The 23386-nt window shown below is 23.4% G+C and overlaps 1 protein-coding gene across 2 annotated transcripts; it reads right to left on the reverse strand.

Moving 5' to 3' along the window:
• Nucleotides 1–1599: 1599 nt before the first annotated feature.
• On the reverse strand, nucleotides 1600–20638 carry LOC132930758 (acyl-CoA Delta-9 desaturase-like). Of its 2 annotated transcripts, none has more exons than XM_060996792.1 (6): nucleotides 20467–20638; nucleotides 6124–6394; nucleotides 5918–6048; nucleotides 4277–4482; nucleotides 4031–4216; nucleotides 1600–2632 (listed from the first exon to the last, which is right to left on the reverse strand). In XM_060996792.1, the coding sequence occupies exons 2-6, from the start codon at nucleotides 6380–6382 to the stop codon at nucleotides 2308–2310; spliced, it is 1107 nt and encodes a 368-aa protein (XP_060852775.1). In that variant the 5' UTR covers nucleotides 6383–6394; nucleotides 20467–20638; the 3' UTR covers nucleotides 1600–2307. The 2 variants fall into 2 exon arrangements, with proteins under 2 accessions (XP_060852775.1, XP_060852774.1); XM_060996791.1 differs by lacking the exon at nucleotides 20467–20638 and adding an exon at nucleotides 16321–16818.
• Between the last annotated feature and the right edge of the window lie 2748 nt (nucleotides 20639–23386).

Consider the following 23386-nt stretch of genomic DNA (forward strand, 5'->3'; position numbering starts at 1 on the left):
TTATGTATACCTAGTACCTACTGTATATAACTTAATGCTAGCAGTGTATGGTTAGCACAAAAGTATAATATATTTAGGTTGTCAACATTAAATTATGTAAATCGGTTTACAACTAGGTAGGTACCTACAGTACAAGCGTTGTTGTAGTTATTTCGTAACTGTAAGTTTTTAATTCTATAGCCCTAATGCTACATAGGTACCAGAACACGTAAATATATTGACATTAATAATGAACATTATTAAGTATACTAGTATTTCGTTAATTAAGATCTAACTTCTAATAGTTATATCTTATGTATATGTACATAGATATAATTTTAACAGCTGTAGATTATTTTTTTTTTAACAAAATTGTAAGAACACGAATTCATATAATGCATAAAGAAGTATATTTTTTTTTTACGTTCTATAATATATTAACAACGTATTAAACTTGACACAAAACACAAATAAAAAAGTATATTATTCGTATATTTTGTAGGTACAACATACGTATTGTGCATCGTCCAAAAATATTTTCCACACCCGAAAGGTCATAACTCAGAATTACTAAGATACATAATTACGATTGAAAAACATTTTTTTTTCTTATATATATATCTCATGAAGATTCTCCTTCGATAATTCGACTATTGAACAAAAGGAGCGTTTCCATTAGGTTTTTTCTATACGGTTTCCACATCATGGTTTAATACTTAATAGATAACAAGATTCTTAAGATGCAAACATTAATCTATAATATAAATAAATATACTATATAGTGTACCATGTATTTGTGTGATGATTAATTTCGTTAATCAGTACAACAAAACCTAAGGTCATAACAATGTCAAAGTTAATAACGAAACGAAGCCTTGCAATGCATAATCATAGTTCGTGGATAATTTTACTCAATTGCACGGATGCTTATACTACATTTTCAATACAATTAAAATATTGTTATTACACATTTCCACATTTTTCGGAGCAAAGAACATACATGTTTTTCTTATCAAAAAAAAAAAAATTAAATCGTTTTGATCATACACTTAATTTGACACATTATGTCATAAAATAAATAATATAAAACTAACAACTGTAGCAGATAATGTTGTCATCATTGTTTAACCACATTAAAACATTACTACCAGTCTACCTCCCATTTTAATGTTATATTGCACAATTTACCAATAATGTTCCTTCTTTATAAATGTTGTACCTAAGTCCTAACAAATAGTATACCTATATCATATGTCGCAGAACATGTAATAATCAAATACGTATTAAATAATATATTCTTTAGAGTCTTTCAAAAAATGTACATATTTTCTTTATATACAGACTAACATAAAATAAATACATAAGAATTTCATAACCAAGGGTTTATTGTTTATTAAATAATATATAATGTTAAAATTACTACAATATGTATATATTCATAAATATATATAGTATATATATATATATATATATGATTTTTATATTGTAGTAGTACACAAAATGTTTATCTACCAAGTTCGGAGGGCTTTAACTCATAATTTAAAAGATTATTAATAGGATATTAATTATTGATGCATTATTTGAGTTTTGTTAGATAATAATTGTAAAAAACAAAAAATGTATAGTTAAAGAATTTGTATTAAAAAAAAAATACATATTTATATAATATATTTACTTGAAAAACATAAAATATGGTGTGAAATGGAGCCAGTTAGTTTTACTTATCATATATTTTTAATTCATGTATTATTAAAATGTTCTTATGTTCCTTAGTATGTAAAACAAAATGATAAATATAAAACCACAATATAAAATAAATAAAACTCAATAATTTTACTGTTCCAGAGAACAGAATAACCCATATAGTGGTGATTAAACTGATAATACAATGTGTACACATTTCAAAGGTGTAGAATACATTGAATTTTTAAACAATATTGTTGATGATTAGGAACTAAAACGAAGAGAAAAAGCAGGCTTTATCATAAATATATTTTTTTTTTTTGAAAATGATGGCTCCAAAAATGTATATAAAAAAATTAATAAATTAATTAAAATTATAAAATACTATACATATTTATATTTTATTATATAAAATATAATAACTAAGGAAAACGGTTTTAACTTTTTGTTTAAACTTTTTTTTAAAATATATCTTTATTTACATTGTTAAAAGTTTATGTGTATGGATCTGTCAATTATTTTTCTTCCCCCCCTTCTCATTAACACTTCTGCATTCTATTAATTTCTTTCTTTTTTTTTTTATTAAGAAAAACAAACTGTATTTGGTTTTTTTTCTTCGTATAAACATTATCTAAAAATTATTTTTTATCCTACATGGGATCTGTTGATGATAACGGCTTCTTCACGGTCTTCTGGTGATAATTCCTTGTCTTCCCATCCCCAAATGCTACTATGAGTTCCATCACCAGTTCGATCAACACGTTTGCGTATCATGTCCATAGATACTGTTTTCAAGTCATAAGCCCAACCTATTTTAGAAAAGAAATCTATAAATCCGGTAGTTAAATTAGCACGATAATTTCCCAATTCTGCTGCTTTATAGTCCCATGGGAACACATGATGATAGTTGTGCCATCCTTCACCAAGAGCACCCAATGCAACACCAATATTTTCAGAAGGATTGATAAATCTGCAAATAAAAATAAAATGTAGGTTACACTAAAATGCATTTTATAATAACAAATTACAATTTAGGCATACAGCAATGATATCCAATATTTTTTAAAGCATGTAGAATCTGAGATACATTTTATTATTATTCTCAAATTTGTTTAAAAGATGGTATTATATCAGACCATAATTTTAGTATTTATTAAAGACAAAAAAATAATAAAAATAATAAATTTTATTGAAATCTAAATTGACTGATGTCTTGATAATAAAAGCTTAGATAATATCTAATGTATTAAATTGAGCGATTAATGATTATTTAATTAAAGAATATGTAATATTTCAAAAACTATTAACATTATTGAAAATATTTTTTTCTACATAAATCTAAGTTATTACATAACAACATTTTCATAGTTTCTTTTTAATATATATTTTTAATTTTACTTTTTTAATGACAACATAAATTTATAATGTCTTATTTAAAAGCAGAATATTTTTGGAATACTTTGGTTTATATAAAAAAAATAATTTACAAGTAGTTTGATAAATAGTGGTATGGCATAGGAGTACCGTGAAAAATGTAAGCTCATAACTCCGTTTAACTTAACATTAAATAACTAATAACATAACTAATCCATTAATTATTTTTAAATTTGAAGTATAAAATTAAAAATATATATTATGTTAATAATAAAAAATAATAATTTTCATTCAAAAATGTTGTTTGGATACTTAATTTTGTTTTAAAAAACATTAATAGTTTTTAGTATAAAATAATCACCTTGTATAGCTATAATCTAGGAGTTCAAGGTTAAAATATCTTTCAGTTTTAGAGATTAGTTCAATAAGGTTAATCATAAGCTGAAAAACCCTAGTATATAGCAAATAGAAAAAAGTTAAATGTCTAAATAATGTAAAGTTCAAATTATGTAGGAAACTAGGAAATACACTATACTCAGACATGCTAATGGGAAATCATTATTTTAATGTGACTTTGCTTTGCTGATATGAAATCTCAATTATTATAATATTAATACATAAAAACATATTCATGACCTATTTGCTTTTTAAAATATATTATAATTAAGACCTTTTATATCATTCTGTGATTATAAATTTTAACAAAAAATATTTAGTTTTTAAAACTATTAATAAATAGCTATAATTTAAATTTAACATAAAAACTACATAGTTATAACTAATAACTAATTTTATATTTTAATTAATTAAATATGAAAGACAAATTACCTATTTCATATTTATAACACTATTACCAGAATCTATTTAGTAATTATAACATAACTTCCATATTAAATGATTTATTATAATTTTATAACATAATTACAAATTTACTAATAAGCCAACTTTACATAAATAAAATAAATATAAATGTTTTATACTTTACAACACTTACTTATCATAAGGTCTATCACCCCACATATGAGCAGCACTATTTACAAGCCATGTCATATTTAAAGTGAAAGTATATCTGAACATGGTAGCAACAAACCACGCATTGGACCATGTTTCACCCCACATAAATACAGGTACACAAGTAGGAACCAAGAAACATAAAACCGGCATCAACAACAAATAATACCTAAACAATTTTTTTATTTAATTAATATTTCTGAATATTTTAAAATTGGTTTATATTTACGTCATCTGAAATACTACAACTGGATCCCGTTCTAAATCACTCATATCAATACCACGTCCTTTTTCTTTTATTTCAGGGTGTTTACGACACAACAACCATCCAACATGAGAAAAGAAAAACCCACGTTTAGCATTATGAGGATCAGCATTTGTTTCACTATACTTGTGGTGCATACGATGATCTCGAGCCCATTCATAAATATGATTCTATAATCAAAATAAATGTATTTAAATTAAATTATTTAAAATCATTACACATAAATTATAAATAATAAATAAAGGTTAGGTAAGTTAACCTAACTTCTTGACATTCTATTACTCTTCTTTATTAAGAGGATGTAGTACCCGCATGTGTTGTTCCGTCTTACACACGTACAACATAGCAAATTTTTGTTCACCAGTTTCAATTCTGTGCTGTTAGTTTTGATATAAGAATGAACTGACCTATTATAAAATATAAAGGTGAGATTATTATCCAGGGCCTCACGTACTTTTTTATTAATATTATTATTCTTAAGTCAGTTATATTTTTGAAACTGCACATTTTAAAATTATTATAACTTACTAAAAAATAATAGTATCAATAAAAGGCATGAGGTTCTGGATAATAATCTCATCTTTATATTTTAGAATAAGTCAGTTCATTTTTATATCAAAACTAAAAACACAATATTGAAACTAGTTAACGAAAATTTGCTATTTTGTACGTGTGCATGTGACAACACATGCAGGCACTATGTACTCTTAAACTTTAAGCTAAAGTCTAATAAACTAATTGATTAATATTTTATATCAATAAATTAAAATTTTAAAATATTATTTTATACAAATAATAATTAGGATCACTGTTTAAAAATCTTAAAATAAGTTTTTGACATTGTAAGATTTTTAAGTATCTAGTTAAAAACTAAAATAAGATGATAATGTTATAAAATCATTTATTAGTTTTAGTTGAATGTTAAGTGAAAAAAAATGTTATATTCACAATGTGTACTATTTAAACAACAAATATTAAATAAAATAGAAATTTAATTCTACAACTTTGTAATTAATATGCTAATTAATAGCACATATATATTTTGTTTCAAAATAATAAAAATTAGATTAGTTGATTATACTGTAAAGGTAATATGAATGTTTTTAAAACCTTAAGTACCCATACTGATAATTATTATCAATGTAAGATAATATTAGGAAAAATAATTAGTATAAAGTTATGTTACTTGTATGATAATGATTTGATATGAATAAGTTTGAAATAGTTAGGTTTTCAGTTAAAATATATTTTTTTATTCTTTTAAAAATTAACGTTAAAAAATGGCTTTTGTGAAAATTTAAAAAAAACTAAATTACATAATTTTTTTTAACTTGAATTTTTGAAAATGAATTTTGAAACGGCATTTAATTGAATTTTTTTACTAATTGCAGTGGAAATACTAGATATGGAATTTCTGGGATTTATTGTACATAATAACAATTTTCTTTCTTTCTACAACATATGTTACTTAAAATAAATACAATTGTTGAATATTAACAAACAAATAAGTAGTATCTACCTTCAAACTTTAAATTAGTTGAACTTTGAATTTTTTTTTTTTTACCATACAACTAATCTAAGGAATTTAACAAATTTTTTATTTACCTCGAAGGCAATTGTATTGAAAATCATTAAAATAATACGTAATGGAAGTTTTCCTTTGTATGATCGATGGGCCCATAACCTATGGGCTCCAGCAGTAATTCCCAATCCAGACATTTGATACAGTAAAATTGCTAAAACACAAAAATTAAATTAAAAAAACAATACAAATGAACGTGATTAATTAATATAGAATATTTAAGAATTACCCCAAATTGATGTTGCTATTTTTGCAGAAGCAAACATTAGGTATGCACCATACAGTGCAGCTATATGTAGGTAAACAAATAAAGCAACATTTCGCCATACAATTTGTCTTTGATATCTGTATGGTTTGTATTTGTTATTTTCAACAGTTTCTCCTTCAGCTATCTGATTTCCTTCATCAACAACAGATGGTTCCGAATCATCTTCGTTAAATAAAACACTAGGAGCGCCAACTGGACGCTTGGTCATATTTGGGGCCATTTTTAGATGTTCCTATTGTTAAACAAATACAATAAATATATAAATAAATAAATAGATAAATTGTACAGTCAACATATTGTTAGTAAATTTTTTTGATTCTCAAATTAAGAAATTAAGTATTAAATTTTAGAGTAATATAAATAATAATAGTTATTATTTATTTATTTATTAAATTTAAGTAAAAATTACAAGTATAATGGTCATATTCATAACTGAGGAAAATTTCTTATTGGCAAAGTTGGAGTACTAATAATGAATAATTAAGATAATACAAGCCATAAAAAAGACAGAAAGACAAAATAAAATAAAATATAAAAAGTAATATAATAGAAATTATAATAATAGGTGATTTTTAGTTGAATTAAATTAATTAAATTCATATCGTGTACACTATATTCTTAAATGTTAGTATAGCATGCCTCTTTAAATTTATTTGAAATATATTTTCATCTCTTTAAGATGTTTAGCAATGACGGTTTTAGGGGGGGGGGGGGCTCTAACCCCTCTAGAGTTTTTTGTATCAACTGTTATGTTATATATGTCATATTATTTTGACATTAAATGTACAAACTTTTTTTTACATCAGCATAAAACATTTAATTGATAAAAAAGAACTATTGATTTTATTATTTAATTAATTTTCTTTACTTAAAATAATTTAATTTTTACCAATTGTTGTTTAATTATTATTATTTTTACTATTTTTAATGTAATTAAATTACTTTTATAAGCTTATTAGTTGACTTGTTTTACATGTTAAACTGTTTTAAGCTGTTTATTTGAATAATCTACAAGGTGCTTTTTACATATAATTTTTTTACAACTACCTAGGTATTATTTGCATGTCATTTTTTTCATTGAAACACTAAATGTTTAAATTTCTTTAAATTAATTACTTCAGTTATGCATTTATTATTTAAGTTATTATATCATATAACAGTATGTATACAGTTAAAGATAAGTATAATTCAAAGGCTAGTACCTACTTTATAATGATATCAATTAAATAAAACTAAACTATTCGAATTATGAATTAAAAAATGAAAGTTACATGTCATTTATTATAGGACCATATACAAATTTTATTCTTTATTTGATAAATGTAATTATGGTGAGGGAGGGGGTAAAAAGTTGAAAATAGTCCTCCCTTGAAATTATATCAAAACCAAACAAAATAACAAAATGTTTAGTTAATATCATTATTTCTTACCAATTATAATATGTACACTGATATATATAATACAATACAAAAGTGAATGATAAAATAATAAAAATAAACTTGATGTTTATGACTAATTATTAAACAAGACAACAAATTCAAAGTGAATTTAAAAAAATTGAATTGGTTAACACATGGTATAAGTAATTAGTATTTTTTTTAATGAATTTGATTTTAGGTAGATCAAATGATCATATTGAAAATGTTTTAAATAAAACAGATTTCAAAAAAACTTAAAACAAATTTATTTTTAAAATTTAAAAAGGTTGTTTCACCCGTTTCTCTATCTAACAAATTGTATATTTATTGTTATAAATTTGTATTGTAAATTTGTAAATAATAAAATTATTATGAATTAACTTAATATCAAACTTGAAAGTAAAAACATTATCTGTATTTGACATTTGTACACTGTTTTTTTTACAAATATTTTGTTTTTTTTTTTAAAGTAAACTATAGAAAAAAATGTATACAACAATTTAAATTTAATCAAGTATCTCGCATGTGCGAACAAAATAAATAGTTTTCAATATTATTATTCATACGCATAATATAGTTCAAACACCACTGTATAATAATATCTATTATTTTTTGTCAGATGGTACCTACAGAAAAAAAAACAATATTTTTCAACAAAATATTGACGTCATCGTTGTTCACATAAATTTCAGTTGCACAATAATAATGCATTAATACTTATCAACGTATAGTAAATACAATATATCAAGAGTAAGAAAAATATATGCTTAATGACAAAATAAATACCGTCTAATTAGGTTTTAATTTTTTAACGTCAGAAACGCCGAGACACGGTTTTGTTGTATTACGAACCTATTCAACATTGAGGATATTTATTAATTTTTTTTTTTTGTAACACTACCTATAACTACATTTTTCTCGTAATAAATATCTACGTTATATTATATACAGAATTATAAATATACTGAGATTAATCGTTGTCAATACAGTGAATACGTAATAAAGATTTAGGATTATTTTTTATGTATATCGGATTTATATCAGGTAGTAACAGATACACACGTAAATTATAAACATTGTTGCGATAAGTTTGTGGATTTAGAATCCAAGAGTAAAAAATGAAATATTTTTAATACTATAATACTTGTAGTATTTATAAATTCTATTGCGTTTTACGTGGACAACTGATTAGTAATTAGTAAGTAGTGTTATTTATTGAAATATTAAGTTACCATATTATTTTACGTCGATAATAATTACATATATATTTTTTTACATTGTTACAATTTCATACACACTACAATAATAGACAACATTAACATACATAGAGCTAACTATATACAATACCCCGTAAATTCTGTATGTTAACTTGTCAATTATTAGTTATTATCTATCTAAATGCGAATAAATGGAATTATTAAGTATTCAAACCTCATTTAGGACGAAAGTATTTATTATTATACCCACTGTGAACCATTGTTTTTAATAGGTAAATGTAGTTAATTAAGAAATAGAAACGATTTGATTTGATTTCTCAGTAAGGTTAATTATTTTGTAACTTTCCCTCGAAATACTTGTGGACAAATAAATAAGAATACAAACATTATTTAAATCTAAACTCAAGGTTACAATAATTGATTGATTTATATAATATACACGAGTAATTAAATTCCACAGTATTGTGAAACGCGTTGATTACTTATTATTAGTAAAAAGAATTGTATTCAATTTTTTTACGCCGTACACGATTAAATCACGTGAACTTTTTCTCGTTCTTATATAATGTTCAACAGATATAAAATTTAGGCCCATTTTATATTTTAATAGATAATAAAAAAAAATTATAATAATAAAAATGATTTGAACGCACACTGATATAATGTTAGCATTATTTATAAAAATGATTATTCCGATATCAAGGTTTTAACAATGATAGTAATTAATAATAGTAGCTTTTAAACATGTTCTATCAAAGCTTAACTTGCAACAAAAATACATAAAAAAAAAATTACGAACATTCAATATTGGTTACCATTTATTGGAAAACAAGTAAACATCTATCTAAACTCTATAAACTTTTTGTAATTGTTACAACTTTAATAAAAATAATAATAAGGAGATAACAAGTAGTATTAGCGATGTATACTTATTAGTTATTACTTATGCAGTACACACAAAATTTGCATTTTTTTCTCATTGCTAGTAGTTTACAACTGTACCGTTAGAATGAAACTTTAAACATTTTAAAATGCATTTCTAATCATCTAAATGAATAACTTTAAGTCCTAACGAAAATCTAAAAAAATTACTACTTACTCATGTATTTTTTTTATTCAAAATTACACATACACCTCTATATAAAGTATATATTTTTTATGAAATAGTAGGGCTTTAGCCACTGTAAAGCTAATCTATACAATAGTTGCGCCTATTATTATTCTTATTTAATTTTTTCAACTAGAATATAATTTATGATAGTAAAAGAAAATGTATAGTTGCAAAACAAGTTATACCCATTCATGCAAAAATTTCTCTTTTTTATGTTTGCAAAAAAAATTATTGAATTGATACTAAAAAATATATATTAAGATAAATCAATGACGAAAATTAATGTTTTAAATATACATTCAATACATGAGTTTTTTTCTATGAGAACACATTGTTACTAAAAAAAATGTAACTTTTTGAGTTTTGAAATATATTTAACTATACGATAATCACAATTGTAATATTAACAAGGTCGTAGAGGTCATATACATCAGAAACCTCTTCCTGCGCCAATCCAAACGATATGACTAACTGTCAATTAGGTAATAGTGGCACTAAAGTGTCTACAGCGTTTCAAAATAATGCTTCCTCAGTACGCATTTGACCTTATGTTATTGTAACTCTAAAAATAAGAATCAAATTGACCTCAAACAGAGTAAAAATTGCAATGTGCAATTAAATGTTAACTTCAGGTGGATCAACAATATATCAATAGGTGAAAGCATCGAAAGAATGGACGATTCAAAATAAATTTTATACATTTTCAACTCGTTACAGAATTGCGTTATGTAAGTCGAAAAGCGAGGTAGTCGAGTGTGATTTCAAGGTATGATCAAGACCAGAGTTGAGACTATCTAATTTCACCTTTCGTTAAATAAATAATTGTGAATTAACATTACACTTACACAACCACAATCTAGTCTGGATTGTTAGGGTTGTTAAAAAAAAAATATTAAGAACGAGAGAGTAGGGAGAGTAATGTAAAACGGAAGAATAAAACAGAACGTGTTTACTATAGTAATCGAAAGTTTATATCAACAATATTTATTGAAGAAAAATTACGTATTATTACGTTTTTAATTTATTAATTGATTGCAGTGAACAATAAAATACATTGAGAAACAACATAATATTTACATAGCTAATTACGACAACAGTACTATAATTTATATTCATTCTACAACCTCGGAATTTCCAGAAATAACTGCAAAATAAATCACCTAAGAATCACATATACAATATACATATTATATATAAAATGAAATAATATGTTAGAAATTTTGAAAATATGATAACCAGGAATAATACATTTTCGAGCACGGAACATATTATTCAATAAAAAATTATTTCACTTCTCCATTATAAAATATATTTACGTATCAACTATTTAGTATAACATTTAAGACGCCACACCCGGATGTGTTGTGTTGTCTCTCTCTTTCAAACATACATCACAAATTTTCGTTCAGCAGAACCAGTTTTATGTTGATAGTTTTAATATTAGAGTGAATTGAACTATTACCAAACTAAAAGGTTTTTATTATTTAGGGTATTTTTAGTATTATATTAATATTTTAATTTAGAAGTGAGTTATAACAGTATACAATATTACAATTATAAAATTCTCATAACAAGCTTCCAGATTAAAATCTACAATATTATCTAGCCGCCCCTAGGAAATAATTTTTTTCTTAAAGTTCAATTATACGTTTATACCTTAAATTCACTTTAACATTAAAGCTAATAACACATACACATACAAATAAATCGTCTTACCGCTTAAGCAACAAATTTATTTCCCTAAAGCTAAATATTCAGTAACATCATACTTAAAGGCTTAGATTGGTAGAAACAATGTTTTAAATTCCTCAATAATTTACATAGTAGCAACATTTTTAATATAATCATAATTTATACCTCTTAACAGTACTGTTCAAGTTTTATTACATCAAAACTACAATCTTTTTTGCGCATTTTGGATACTTGGTATAACCAGAGACAAACTTGAGAAGAAAATTCAGATAGGTCACATTTTTACCAGTATTTTGTAAAATTCGGGAAGTAAGTAAGCTTAAATAAACTATTCTAAACTAAACTAAATCTTTTTAAATATTTTATAACTACCAATAAATATAATTATTAAATAGATAAATACAAATTGTTTGGAAAACTTAAACCTCTTAAAATTTGATCCTAATTAAGAAATCAAAATTTCCAAAAATAACAGGGAACACTTTATATATCTTATATTACAAATAATTAGTCAAAATCATACTGGCTACAAAGTCTTTTAAAAATCGACTGGGTCCGGCTTGTGTACAACCATTAAATATGATTAAATTTGTTTTGAATTTTAGTATTAATATGTATTTAGTTTTAGTGACTCATAAAATATATTAGGTAAGTATCATTAATTAAAATGTTATATTAATAATACAATATTTATATTATTTATTTCTGTATTAAATTTACTAAATACCCACCAATAAGTATTTAATTATACATATAAAATAATAATTAAATTATATTAAGTTTTATATCAAATATAATCAAAACAATATAATTGTGTAGTATGATAATTGATAATATTACATAAATTATGAACAAAACAATTAATTAAATTATCACTATATAATATATACATTTATATATAAATTGAAATGTTTACATATTTTAATATCTTCAATATTTATAAAAATGAATTAGGTATACTTAAAAAGATTTCTATAAATAACTACCTACTATTGAAAGGCTATGGAGAAAATATATTTCATAAAAATATTTGATTAAATATACAAAGGTTTTTAATACAATTAATTAATATAAATTGCAGTACCTAAAAAACCTTAAATATAGTTTTAATTTTGTTATATATAGATTTTTTTAAATATTAAATATCAACTATAAATGTTGAGGTAAATTAAATTTTTTTTTTAAAATTGGTTATTTGAAAAAAAATGTATAAACCATATTCAACATGACAATGGGTTTTATCGTTTAATCTAAGGTCATATGTATTATGTATACAACAAAGTATTTTCATAAAAATTATTTCTGTTGATTATTGATAAAGCACATTAATACCAACACCACATTTTTGTCGTATAAATTAAAATAATAAAAGGGTAATTTTTTTTTACCTTGATATTGTCAAATAGATTAATTTGATACAAAATGTATGTAAAATAATTAAATCTAAAATAAGTTTATTTATTAGGTACAACTAAATATATTTTAAACATAAAGGTATGAATTTCGAATGACAGTATTATAACATAGTATACATAATATTATGTAGCTTAAATATTTGACCTATTAATGAGTTCACAATAAGTGAATATATAATAAATAACAACTATCATATAGGTGTATAGAACCATATAAAATACCTTGAACTACTATTTGATCACTACTTTACTTGAATACCCTCATTACCATCAAGTTATACTTAATAAAATCATTTCTTTTTCAAAATACTATTGGGCAATACCATGAACTTGAATTTATGAAATCATCAGAATTAAAAATTTAAATTTATGGCATCATGAATTTTATGTGCCAAACTATTCATTCAATCTATATTAATCAAATTTCTCAAATATGTTTTGATATGTTTCAGACTAAAGAAACTTCTAACTAAAACTGTTAAAATTAAAAATCGAGAATATTTTTAATAATGGTTACACATTAAGAAAGATAACATACAGTCTATATATTAATACATCTAGTGGGTTAATTGACATATTTTTGCTTTTAATTTAGTTTTCCATAGTTCAAACTATCCTTAAATATGGATAAATAATATGTAATATTTTTAAATTGACTTTATACAAAAAAAATCATAAGCTTATTTAACACCATCAAAAATACCAAATACTATGTATTTTAAAAGGTAACAAGCAAGACAATAAAACCAAAAAATCTGAATTTAATTTGAACTTTTATTAAAAGAATAAAGCAAGTGATCTAATTATGGATAAAAATAAAAAAAAAACAACTGTACATAGTTAGTGCAATAACCAACACGTCATGGGTCTAGTGAATGTTTTTACTTCATTAATCATGTAGTAAGAAATTCTTCCCATCATACACATTTATTATACAATTTGTGTTAATTAGTATAACTTTTAAATTCATATATTTTAATAACTATTGTGTCATATAGGTATAATATATTAAAAATTAAACTTCAATATTATTATGATATCCTGCATTGAAAATATTATTAGATATAAGTAAAATTAATTAAGAATTTTAAAATTTTTTATGTTAAAAAAAGTAAACAATTATAAGTACAAATATTTTTATTTCTAAAATTAACCATCTTTATTATTATACAAAATTAATCTACAATATAATTAGGTAATACATTTGATATGATAAAAACCTTAGATTCTTTTAATAACAAACACTAAACAACTCAGTTTTTTGAAAATACTTTTTTTTTTTACATAAATTTAATTCATTAGAAAATACATTTTTTTTAAAGCATTTTAATTACCATTTTTTTTTTTTTTTTAAATAATTATTAAACATTATTATTTTATATTACAAAGAAGAATATTTTGATGAAATTATAACAAATGAAAATTAAATATCAATTAAGTAATTATTTGGTTAAAAATATATAAAGTTTAAATGAGTTTAATAGTGAACTAATTTTTTGCGTGGTAAACATAAATAACTCCACTTTTACTTATCTAAATCTTAATAACATATAAATAGTACCTCGTTCAAAATTCTTATACATTAAATTTTAAAATAAATACAATGTTGTATAAAAACAATTTTCAAATACTTTTTTATATAATAAGGGTTTACATAATGTTGGAAAAAATTATCTATACGTAGGTAATTCAATATTTATAAACAGGCTGACCTTGATTTTCATAATTTTTTAATTTATCCAAAACTAATATCATAAATATTTTATGTAATTAAAAAATAAATAAATGATAGGTATTAACGGTATTGTATGTATGGCATAGAAGAAATACATGCATTCGCTTATTGAACAATCTTATTAATTTTGTAAATATTTGCCAAGCAAAAATAAGTATTTTAATTTAAATCAATTTTTAGTTTGTTTTAACTATGATCTAAGGACTAAAGAGTACTCCATCAAATAATAAAAAATTTACCCAAAATAAACTTGTGGTCAAGAAAAATATACATATTTTTAAAGCTGTCATTAGCTGATATTCTCCTAAAAAATACAAATAACTAGTAAATAGTGATGTATTTTATCTATCCATCTAGTTATGTAAAAGTAAAATTATTACTAACTACATATTTACTATACAATTGTATTAAAAATGAATTGTTATAAGTATTTAAATATAAATACTTAAAAATAATAGGTACACAAATTTTCTCAAAATAAAGATTGCCTTATCTACTAATTTTAATAAAAGTTAACATTCATTTTATAGAAATATTTGTATTTTATTGAATAATTAATATTCTTAACAATATACCATCATAACCTTCTTGTTTATTATCAAGCTAAAAATAGTTATCCTTTGGTGAAATAAAACAAATATATATAATTAATAAAGATCATAAAATCTTTTTAAATATTTTATTAAACATGCCTAACATAAATTTTTGCTAAAATGTTTTTCAATTTTTTAACAACAAAATTAATATCTACACATTTTTGTTTTAAATACATTTTACAATAAATCATAATTTAGTTATGCTTTAAATCTTAAAAAATGTTAGAACAGGCTATACTACTAAAAACACATTTCTTTTAATAATTTAGTTAAAATTAATAGTTATTTAATATTATAGAAAGTTAAGGACAAGTTAAATTATCCAATATTATTTTTCTCAAGTCAAATGGTAAGGAATTTTTAAGCTAAAATGGCTAGTTTAAATTATGCATACATAATTAGTATTTGTTAAAACTACTTGAATACTTTTAATTTCTTTAAACCTAATTATTGCATTAATTAGCTCTTTATGAAAACAAATTTAAGCTATTCTAAAAGAAAAATTTACATCGTAAATTATAATTTTTAATTCAACAAACACAATTTATTGAGTTAGTTTCAGTTAAATTAAAGTTACTATTTTATTAATAATATTTTATATATTTAATATAATTCACAGTTTAAATACAAATAAGGCCAACTAATATAAGTATTTATTTAACTAATTGACCTGCTAATGTAAGTTAATATCATAGATAGTAATTATCAGTACAAACAATTACTACAATAATTAGTAGGTATAATAACACATTAGAACTAATTATTTACAAATTAAACATAACATAGAGATCAGACGTGAATAGGACCAACAAGTTAAATTAAGGTGCAATATTTTATTTGGCAGAAAATACAAAAAAATTGATATCACTCCAAATTTAATTGATTTAAAACAGACATCTAATACAAAGTGGTCGACAATATTAATATTAAGAAAAAAATAAAACCATATTATACTAAGAATATAGATCATTTACCTGTTATTCCGATTTATTGCAAGTATTTGAATGCGTATCAAATACACGTATTGTAGAAAAATATACCCAATATATTTTACAAATGTTAACACACGATTTTTTTCTATTTTTAAGACAGACCGCAATCGGAACTACAAAGGTCGTGAGACCGAAAACAGTACATTACAAAACAGTATATTTAATTCCGAAATTTAAATAATGACGACTTCAAGAACGTTGTACAAAATTACAGGTTGCGTCGAAAAGAAAACAAACCAAACGTACGGTAAATTTTTTTATTAAAATTTTTAACTACGAATGCCCGAAGAACCTTTTAAGATTTTTTCATATGCGATGAAAATGATTATAATATTTTACAATACGAAAAAAAGTTTGAGCGCGAATGACGGAATAACAATTGTACTATTGCGAGCCGCAACGTTCGCGCAGACGGCTAGAACTGAAAAGAACTATTTATCCAATTACCTATTAGCTAATAAACTAATACCTATGGACATTGGACACGACTGGGTAACAAAAAATTAACGGACGACCCCTTTCTGATAAAAACGTGATAAAAAAAAAAAAACATGACGTAATCGCAGTCATGTCCCCCACCCTACTACCCCATTAAACAGAGAGAGGAGTGCGAACGGAGCAGCGCTGCTGTCGAGCCACACGGCGCCAGGTCATCGGTGTTGTACAGTGATATTCAATAGTATATAAATGCGCGCAAAAGTGCAATGATTTCTCGACCAGGAGGGTTACAACGAAATACGAATGATGATTATCATAGGTATACGTGGTGTTTCATAGTCGTTACGACTTTCGAGTTTCGACCGCCCTAATGACTAATGTCTATTAATTGCCCAATACTTGTCAATGCCCTAATGCCCTATCAACTGTCTGATTGTCTAAATGATATCTAAATGAACAGATAATATAATATTTATTATTTTTAATCATTTATAACCTGATAGAATAATTTAATATTTAGTGTAAAAACTAATATAATCTGAATTATTCTTATTATATTTCTATTGATGGAAAGTAGAAACTATGAGTCATATCCTCATTTGTTAATAATTAATTCGTGAACATACATAATAATAAAATAATTTACATATTACATGGTCCGATAGTTGTACATGGTGTCCATTGCAATTGTTATATTTAAAACGTACTAAATGTCATTACATGGGGATTGATCACTCTTGACTTCTACCCATTAAAAAAACAATTGTTCAAAGTTATACATATTACGTAACTTCTTGTTTTCATTATTTATATTAATATTAATTTTATCCCTCATGAAAATTTTTTTTATAATAGTCCTAAATAAGTAGTATTCTATAGTATGTCTATAATTTAAATTGCATCCAATGCATGATATTTAAGTATGAGTATAGCTAATTGACTAGGTTGGATTCACTTTATTAAAGTTAACTATAACATTTAAACTAAACTTCACAAGTCTACTTTATTTTTATGGAAATTCAATATTAAACTTAAACACAAATTAATTCTATAAACAATATTGACATATCAAAAATTATTTCAATTAATAACACCCCTGAATAACTGGTAAAACTCTATACATGATACCGACAAATAAATACAATTTCTTGAACAGCATCCACCTTTTACAATTTTTTTTAAATAGTGAGCACTGAAAAAGTTTAGAATAATATGACAATTTAAGTATGTTGCTAAGACTTTGAAAAGTGCTAAATCGAGAACATTAATACTAAATATATATAAAAATTATCAATTTAAAAAGTAAGAATGGGCAGATATTAAAAAAAGTAAAAAAAAATTCTATTATATCAGTGTAATAATATATTATCATAAATATTATCATAAATCCATAGATATACAATAGTATTGAAAAGGTTGATGATGGTAGTACATATTTCAACCAACATTTTGTTATAGGGTCATGTTTGAAAAGAATGCATCCAATTATCAATAAATTAAACCATGACTACAATTAATGAATTTTGAATTTAAATGTATTTATATTTTAAAATAATGTTTCAAACATTGTACATATTGAATGTTCTGACATGAGCAATAATGAAACATTTGGCAATAATATTATTGTAACATTTCACTAGCTTTTACTGTACATATTAATTATCTATAATAACCAATATATTATTGAATCAAATAAAATATTTTTACAAAAATTCAACTACTATAGAAGACTGCTACAATATAATTTATAAAAATATCAATTGATTAATAAACTTATGTACATAAAAAAAATGTACTAAATATATATTTTAAAAGAGTATACCAAATGATTAGACAAATTATGATTACTTTACTTTTTTTATTCAATAAAATTTTATACAACTAAGACGTAACAATTATTTAAAACTAGTAAAATTTAATATAATATGGGTTAAGGATAACCAGTTATAAATAGTATTTTTGACTTTTTTCTATCAGTTCTAACTGAAGCATTGTTATTCCATTCAACTATACAAGAATATAATAGACAAAAGTAAAAATGTTTAACATTTTAATAAAATCTATGAACAAGACTATTATGGTACTTAAAGCAAAATAAAAGTTAGTAGTTATTATACAATACATTATGATATTACTAAAATAAAATTTGTAATAAATAACTAAGAAAAAAAATTTTAATTTACTGTTAAGTGGAAGTACACCCAACTGACAACCAAGTGGATTGAGGGGGGCAAGCGGGACACAATCCCGGGAACATTGATTTTGAGGGCCATCTTTATTTCAAACATATATATTTTTAAGGTATTTAAAATAGTTGAAAAAAAAATATTTTAGTGGGTATAGTAGGTAATTAATGATTATAAAATAAAATATTTCTTAATTGTATATCACAATAAATAATTTAAATGATAATAAATATTAAATTGATATTTTAATAGTTGATAGCATAGTAATAATTGATATTAGGTATTCTTAATCTATTCACACGAGATACCCATAAAAAATAATAATATCATTTTACAAAAAATCATTACAGGAAGTATTCCCTAATATTTTAATTCCTCTTAGATTATATTTAACTATCCCAGTGTCCAATTATTTGGCCAAAAGAGCGTATTTCAAGTGAACAAGAATAAAAATAAAAGAATAAGCCAGACTCAAGAAAATTTAACATCATTAATGAAATTGTGCTCAGAAAATGATATTTTTCAATTTATTGATTTCAATGAAACTATACAGCAATTTGCAAAATAAAAACCAAGGAAAACCATTTTTAAGGTATAATTCTTTATTAACAAATACAACAATATTTATATATTATATATATATATAAATATCAATCGATCCTTAATCCGGGCTTCTGACAACTACCAGGTAATCTAATTTAAATTATTTTAGGTATTATATAACTATTTTCTATATTACTATATAGTAGCTAGTTGTTTCATCAATTGCCCATATTTATTAAAAACAATGAATTATAACAAAATATACTAAAACTGTATGTTCTTTAAAATAATTTAAAATGTATAGTTGTATTGGTTATGTATTAATATAAATTCACTGATATTTTTAAACATGCCTATTTCAGATGATGATTGTGATTGAATAATATACTAGTACAAATATTTGGAATTAAGTGGTTACATTGTATGGCCCATGTAACTACAAAATTCTAATTATGCCCATATATGGATAAGTTTGTATAGAAATGTTTTTTCTTTAATTAATAGCTCTATTTTCATAACAAAAACCTACTATACATTTTTTTATATTATTCATAATATAATATAATTATAGCCAATAAAACATTTAATTTCAAGATAATTTTAAAAAAAAAATTTTAAAATAATAAAATATTATTAACATCGTGTATAAATTATTACAATTTATAACAAAAAGTGATAATTTATTGGTAATTTGTAACCGTATATTGACGTAACTGATACACATAATGAAACTATACAACTATTTCATAGTTTATTTTCTATTCATATAGAAACCCACCCAGAAGATAATAATATAATGATAACATGTTTGATGAATAATGAAATTAATGAAAATATTAACTGTAAATGACAACTTAATGGATTTTCGTAAATTAGATAAAAATAATTAATTAAAATCAAATGAATACATCTAACAACTTGTATTGTCGGCAAACATTATTGAATAGTGTACAAAACTTACCTATTAAAAAATGTATTTACGGCTCAAATTCTTTTGAAACAAAAGCACAAACAACTATTAATTATGAATGAATTTAGAAAATAACACTTTTTAACTAGTTAAGTCCCCGATTAATCATTATTTAAAAAATAATTTGACCATAACTTGATAGAAAAATTCGGCACATCAAAAGAAAGTTTCTAGAAATTGAGGTTACGTACTATGTTCATCGATTCTTCTTCAAATCTCCCTGGAATTTTTCGCAGCCGTGATAACATAATATATTATGTTATCATTTGAATTGTGATACTACACTACAACGTCTACAACTTAGCGCGCTGTAATAGTATAATGCAAATGCTGTACAGCCTGTACCACAGAATCACGATTTAAGATATTAATATATCATACGGTAAGGGCGTAAGGCTCTATAAATATAATGCTCTATATACGGTAGGTATATCATAATATACCCATAGAGTAGTACTACTAGTACTACTCTATGCCTTTGTTATTTATTTATATACCATAAATGGCATAATTAGGTAGGTACCTATAATAATTTGAATCATACACAGAGTATAACTGAATGATGTAGTGAACATAGAAAATTACAATGAATAGTGAATCCAACTGAATACTAATTACAATTACTGACTACTTCTGATAAGTGATAACCATTAACAACATTTTAAGGTCACACTCTTCTTGTACTATTTATAGACAATAAAAAATTTCAATTTATTTTAAAATGTTTATATGTCTACAAAAAAATTTCTTGTTATATAATCGATTACATTTTAATGAAACTCGTAAAATCTGGAACATGGGCAAATTATTGTTTAATTAGAAGTTCACAAAAAATCTCTATTTATTATACCTACCTAACTAAGATTTGAAAATTCAATTCATGGTTCTTTAGAAGTTTTACAACACAAAATAAAAAAAAAAAATAACGATTTTTATATTATGTTATTATATATCATTGATTAATGATTATAGACAAGTCTATTATATACTCTTCTATAATTAATATGGTTATATATAATTCAAAAGCTTATAATTATAGATACTACAACTACAACATTTGACAATTTCACGTTTATCAAATGCTCGTTTTCTATAATATACATCATAACATTTTTAAAATATTTTGACAGTTTTTGAGTTATTTATAGGTATGAGAAAGTTTTTGCTTGTTATTTTAATATCTTTATTTTCATTAATTATAATTTAAAAAAATTATATGAACATTTATGTTATCCTTGTATAAATTAGGTATAGCTATTTTTTACAGAAATACGTCAGTACCTACTTATATAGCACTGCAACTTGACTAATGAATATAATATATTTTGATTTCCAATATTGGTTTACATTAATTTAAATTTTTTCATATAATATTCATAATTATTGTATATTGAAGTAGGTAGGTAATATTTAAAAAATATTTTACGTAAGTAACTAAAGTAACATAAACAAAATTGTACAGATACAGTTGTTTAATTAAAAGATTACGCACGAACGAGTGTACGTCGTATATTGGTATATATATATATATATATATATATATATATATATATATATATAATATATAATATATATGTATACTATAAACTACCTATAGACTATAGTGATATACGATGTACTGATATAAGTTATTACTTATTATTAATAAAAGTGAAATAGGCTTTGAATACATTACATGTACATACACTAACACGTATCTATACATATAAATATTTAACGAATAGTCCAGAGTTCATAATGTTCATATATAAAGAGTACAAAGTTTAAAAAAAATACTAAAGTAATCATAGGTTACCTATGTGTATTAAGACGTAAGTTATAATTATGTTTTCAATATACCATTACGTAATACATAATAACTAATAAGACACTTATTAATTTCCATATGTACGTGGATTTTAATATTGTATGCATGTATTATACAAATAAAAAGGGTGTATAGTTGAGCAGTGTTAGTACTGTAAACTGTTGCACAACATTGATTGAAATTTGAATACTAGGTATTTATAGCCTATATTATGTTTATGTGGCTTGTTACTATTAGTCTACGTTGTGTTCATTATTTTTTATGATCATTAATTTTATATTATAACTAGATGTTTTTAAATGGTTTGGTATATTTACTATGGGTAGTGACTAGTGGGTACCCTTAGGCTTTAGGGCTTGAAGCGGGAAAAAATTCCAGGAGGACTCTCCCTACAGTTTTAAGCGTTCCATAATAATTTTATGTATTATTATTATGTCTAATACATATTATACTGGCCATATAGTATAATATGCAATGACTAATCGCTAATGTATAAACAATGATAGTGTAACATACTCATTCCACTTTTATCCTTGAATGATGTTCAAATTTGTAACTTATTTCATGAAAATTTAAATCACAAATAATACTACATTTTTAAGAATAATTAATGTTTATACAAATTTAATATTTTGAAAGAGAATATTTTTTTCTCATAATATTAATTTGTAAGTATTAGTTGTCCTTTAAGAACACCCAGACAAAAAAAAATAAATTCTACGCTGGTGGGATGAGCATGCTTAAATTGCTTAAAAAATCACACATTCACACTTTACTTTTATTATATATTATGTGAAACTCGATTTTACATTATTTAATAAAGTTGTTTTAAAAAAAACAACCATAAGGCATAAATATTTAAATAGAAACATAAATTGTATTTTCGTTAATAAACTTTTCTTTAACATTACTATCTTACTATCTTTAGTACTATACCAACACTGGCAACACTATCTATGATGGGTGTTTACATTATGCAATAATAACGGTAAAGTAGGTACAAACTTTAGCCTCATACTATAGTACTATGCCTAATACTTGGAATACTTTAATACTTTATCAACGCGGCTTTAGGTAAATAATAAAGAGAGTAAGTGAGTATGA

The sequence above is a fragment of the Rhopalosiphum padi genome, chromosome 4, assembly GCF_020882245.1.
Source record: "Rhopalosiphum padi isolate XX-2018 chromosome 4, ASM2088224v1, whole genome shotgun sequence".
Lineage (NCBI taxonomy): Eukaryota > Metazoa > Arthropoda > Insecta > Hemiptera > Aphididae > Rhopalosiphum > Rhopalosiphum padi.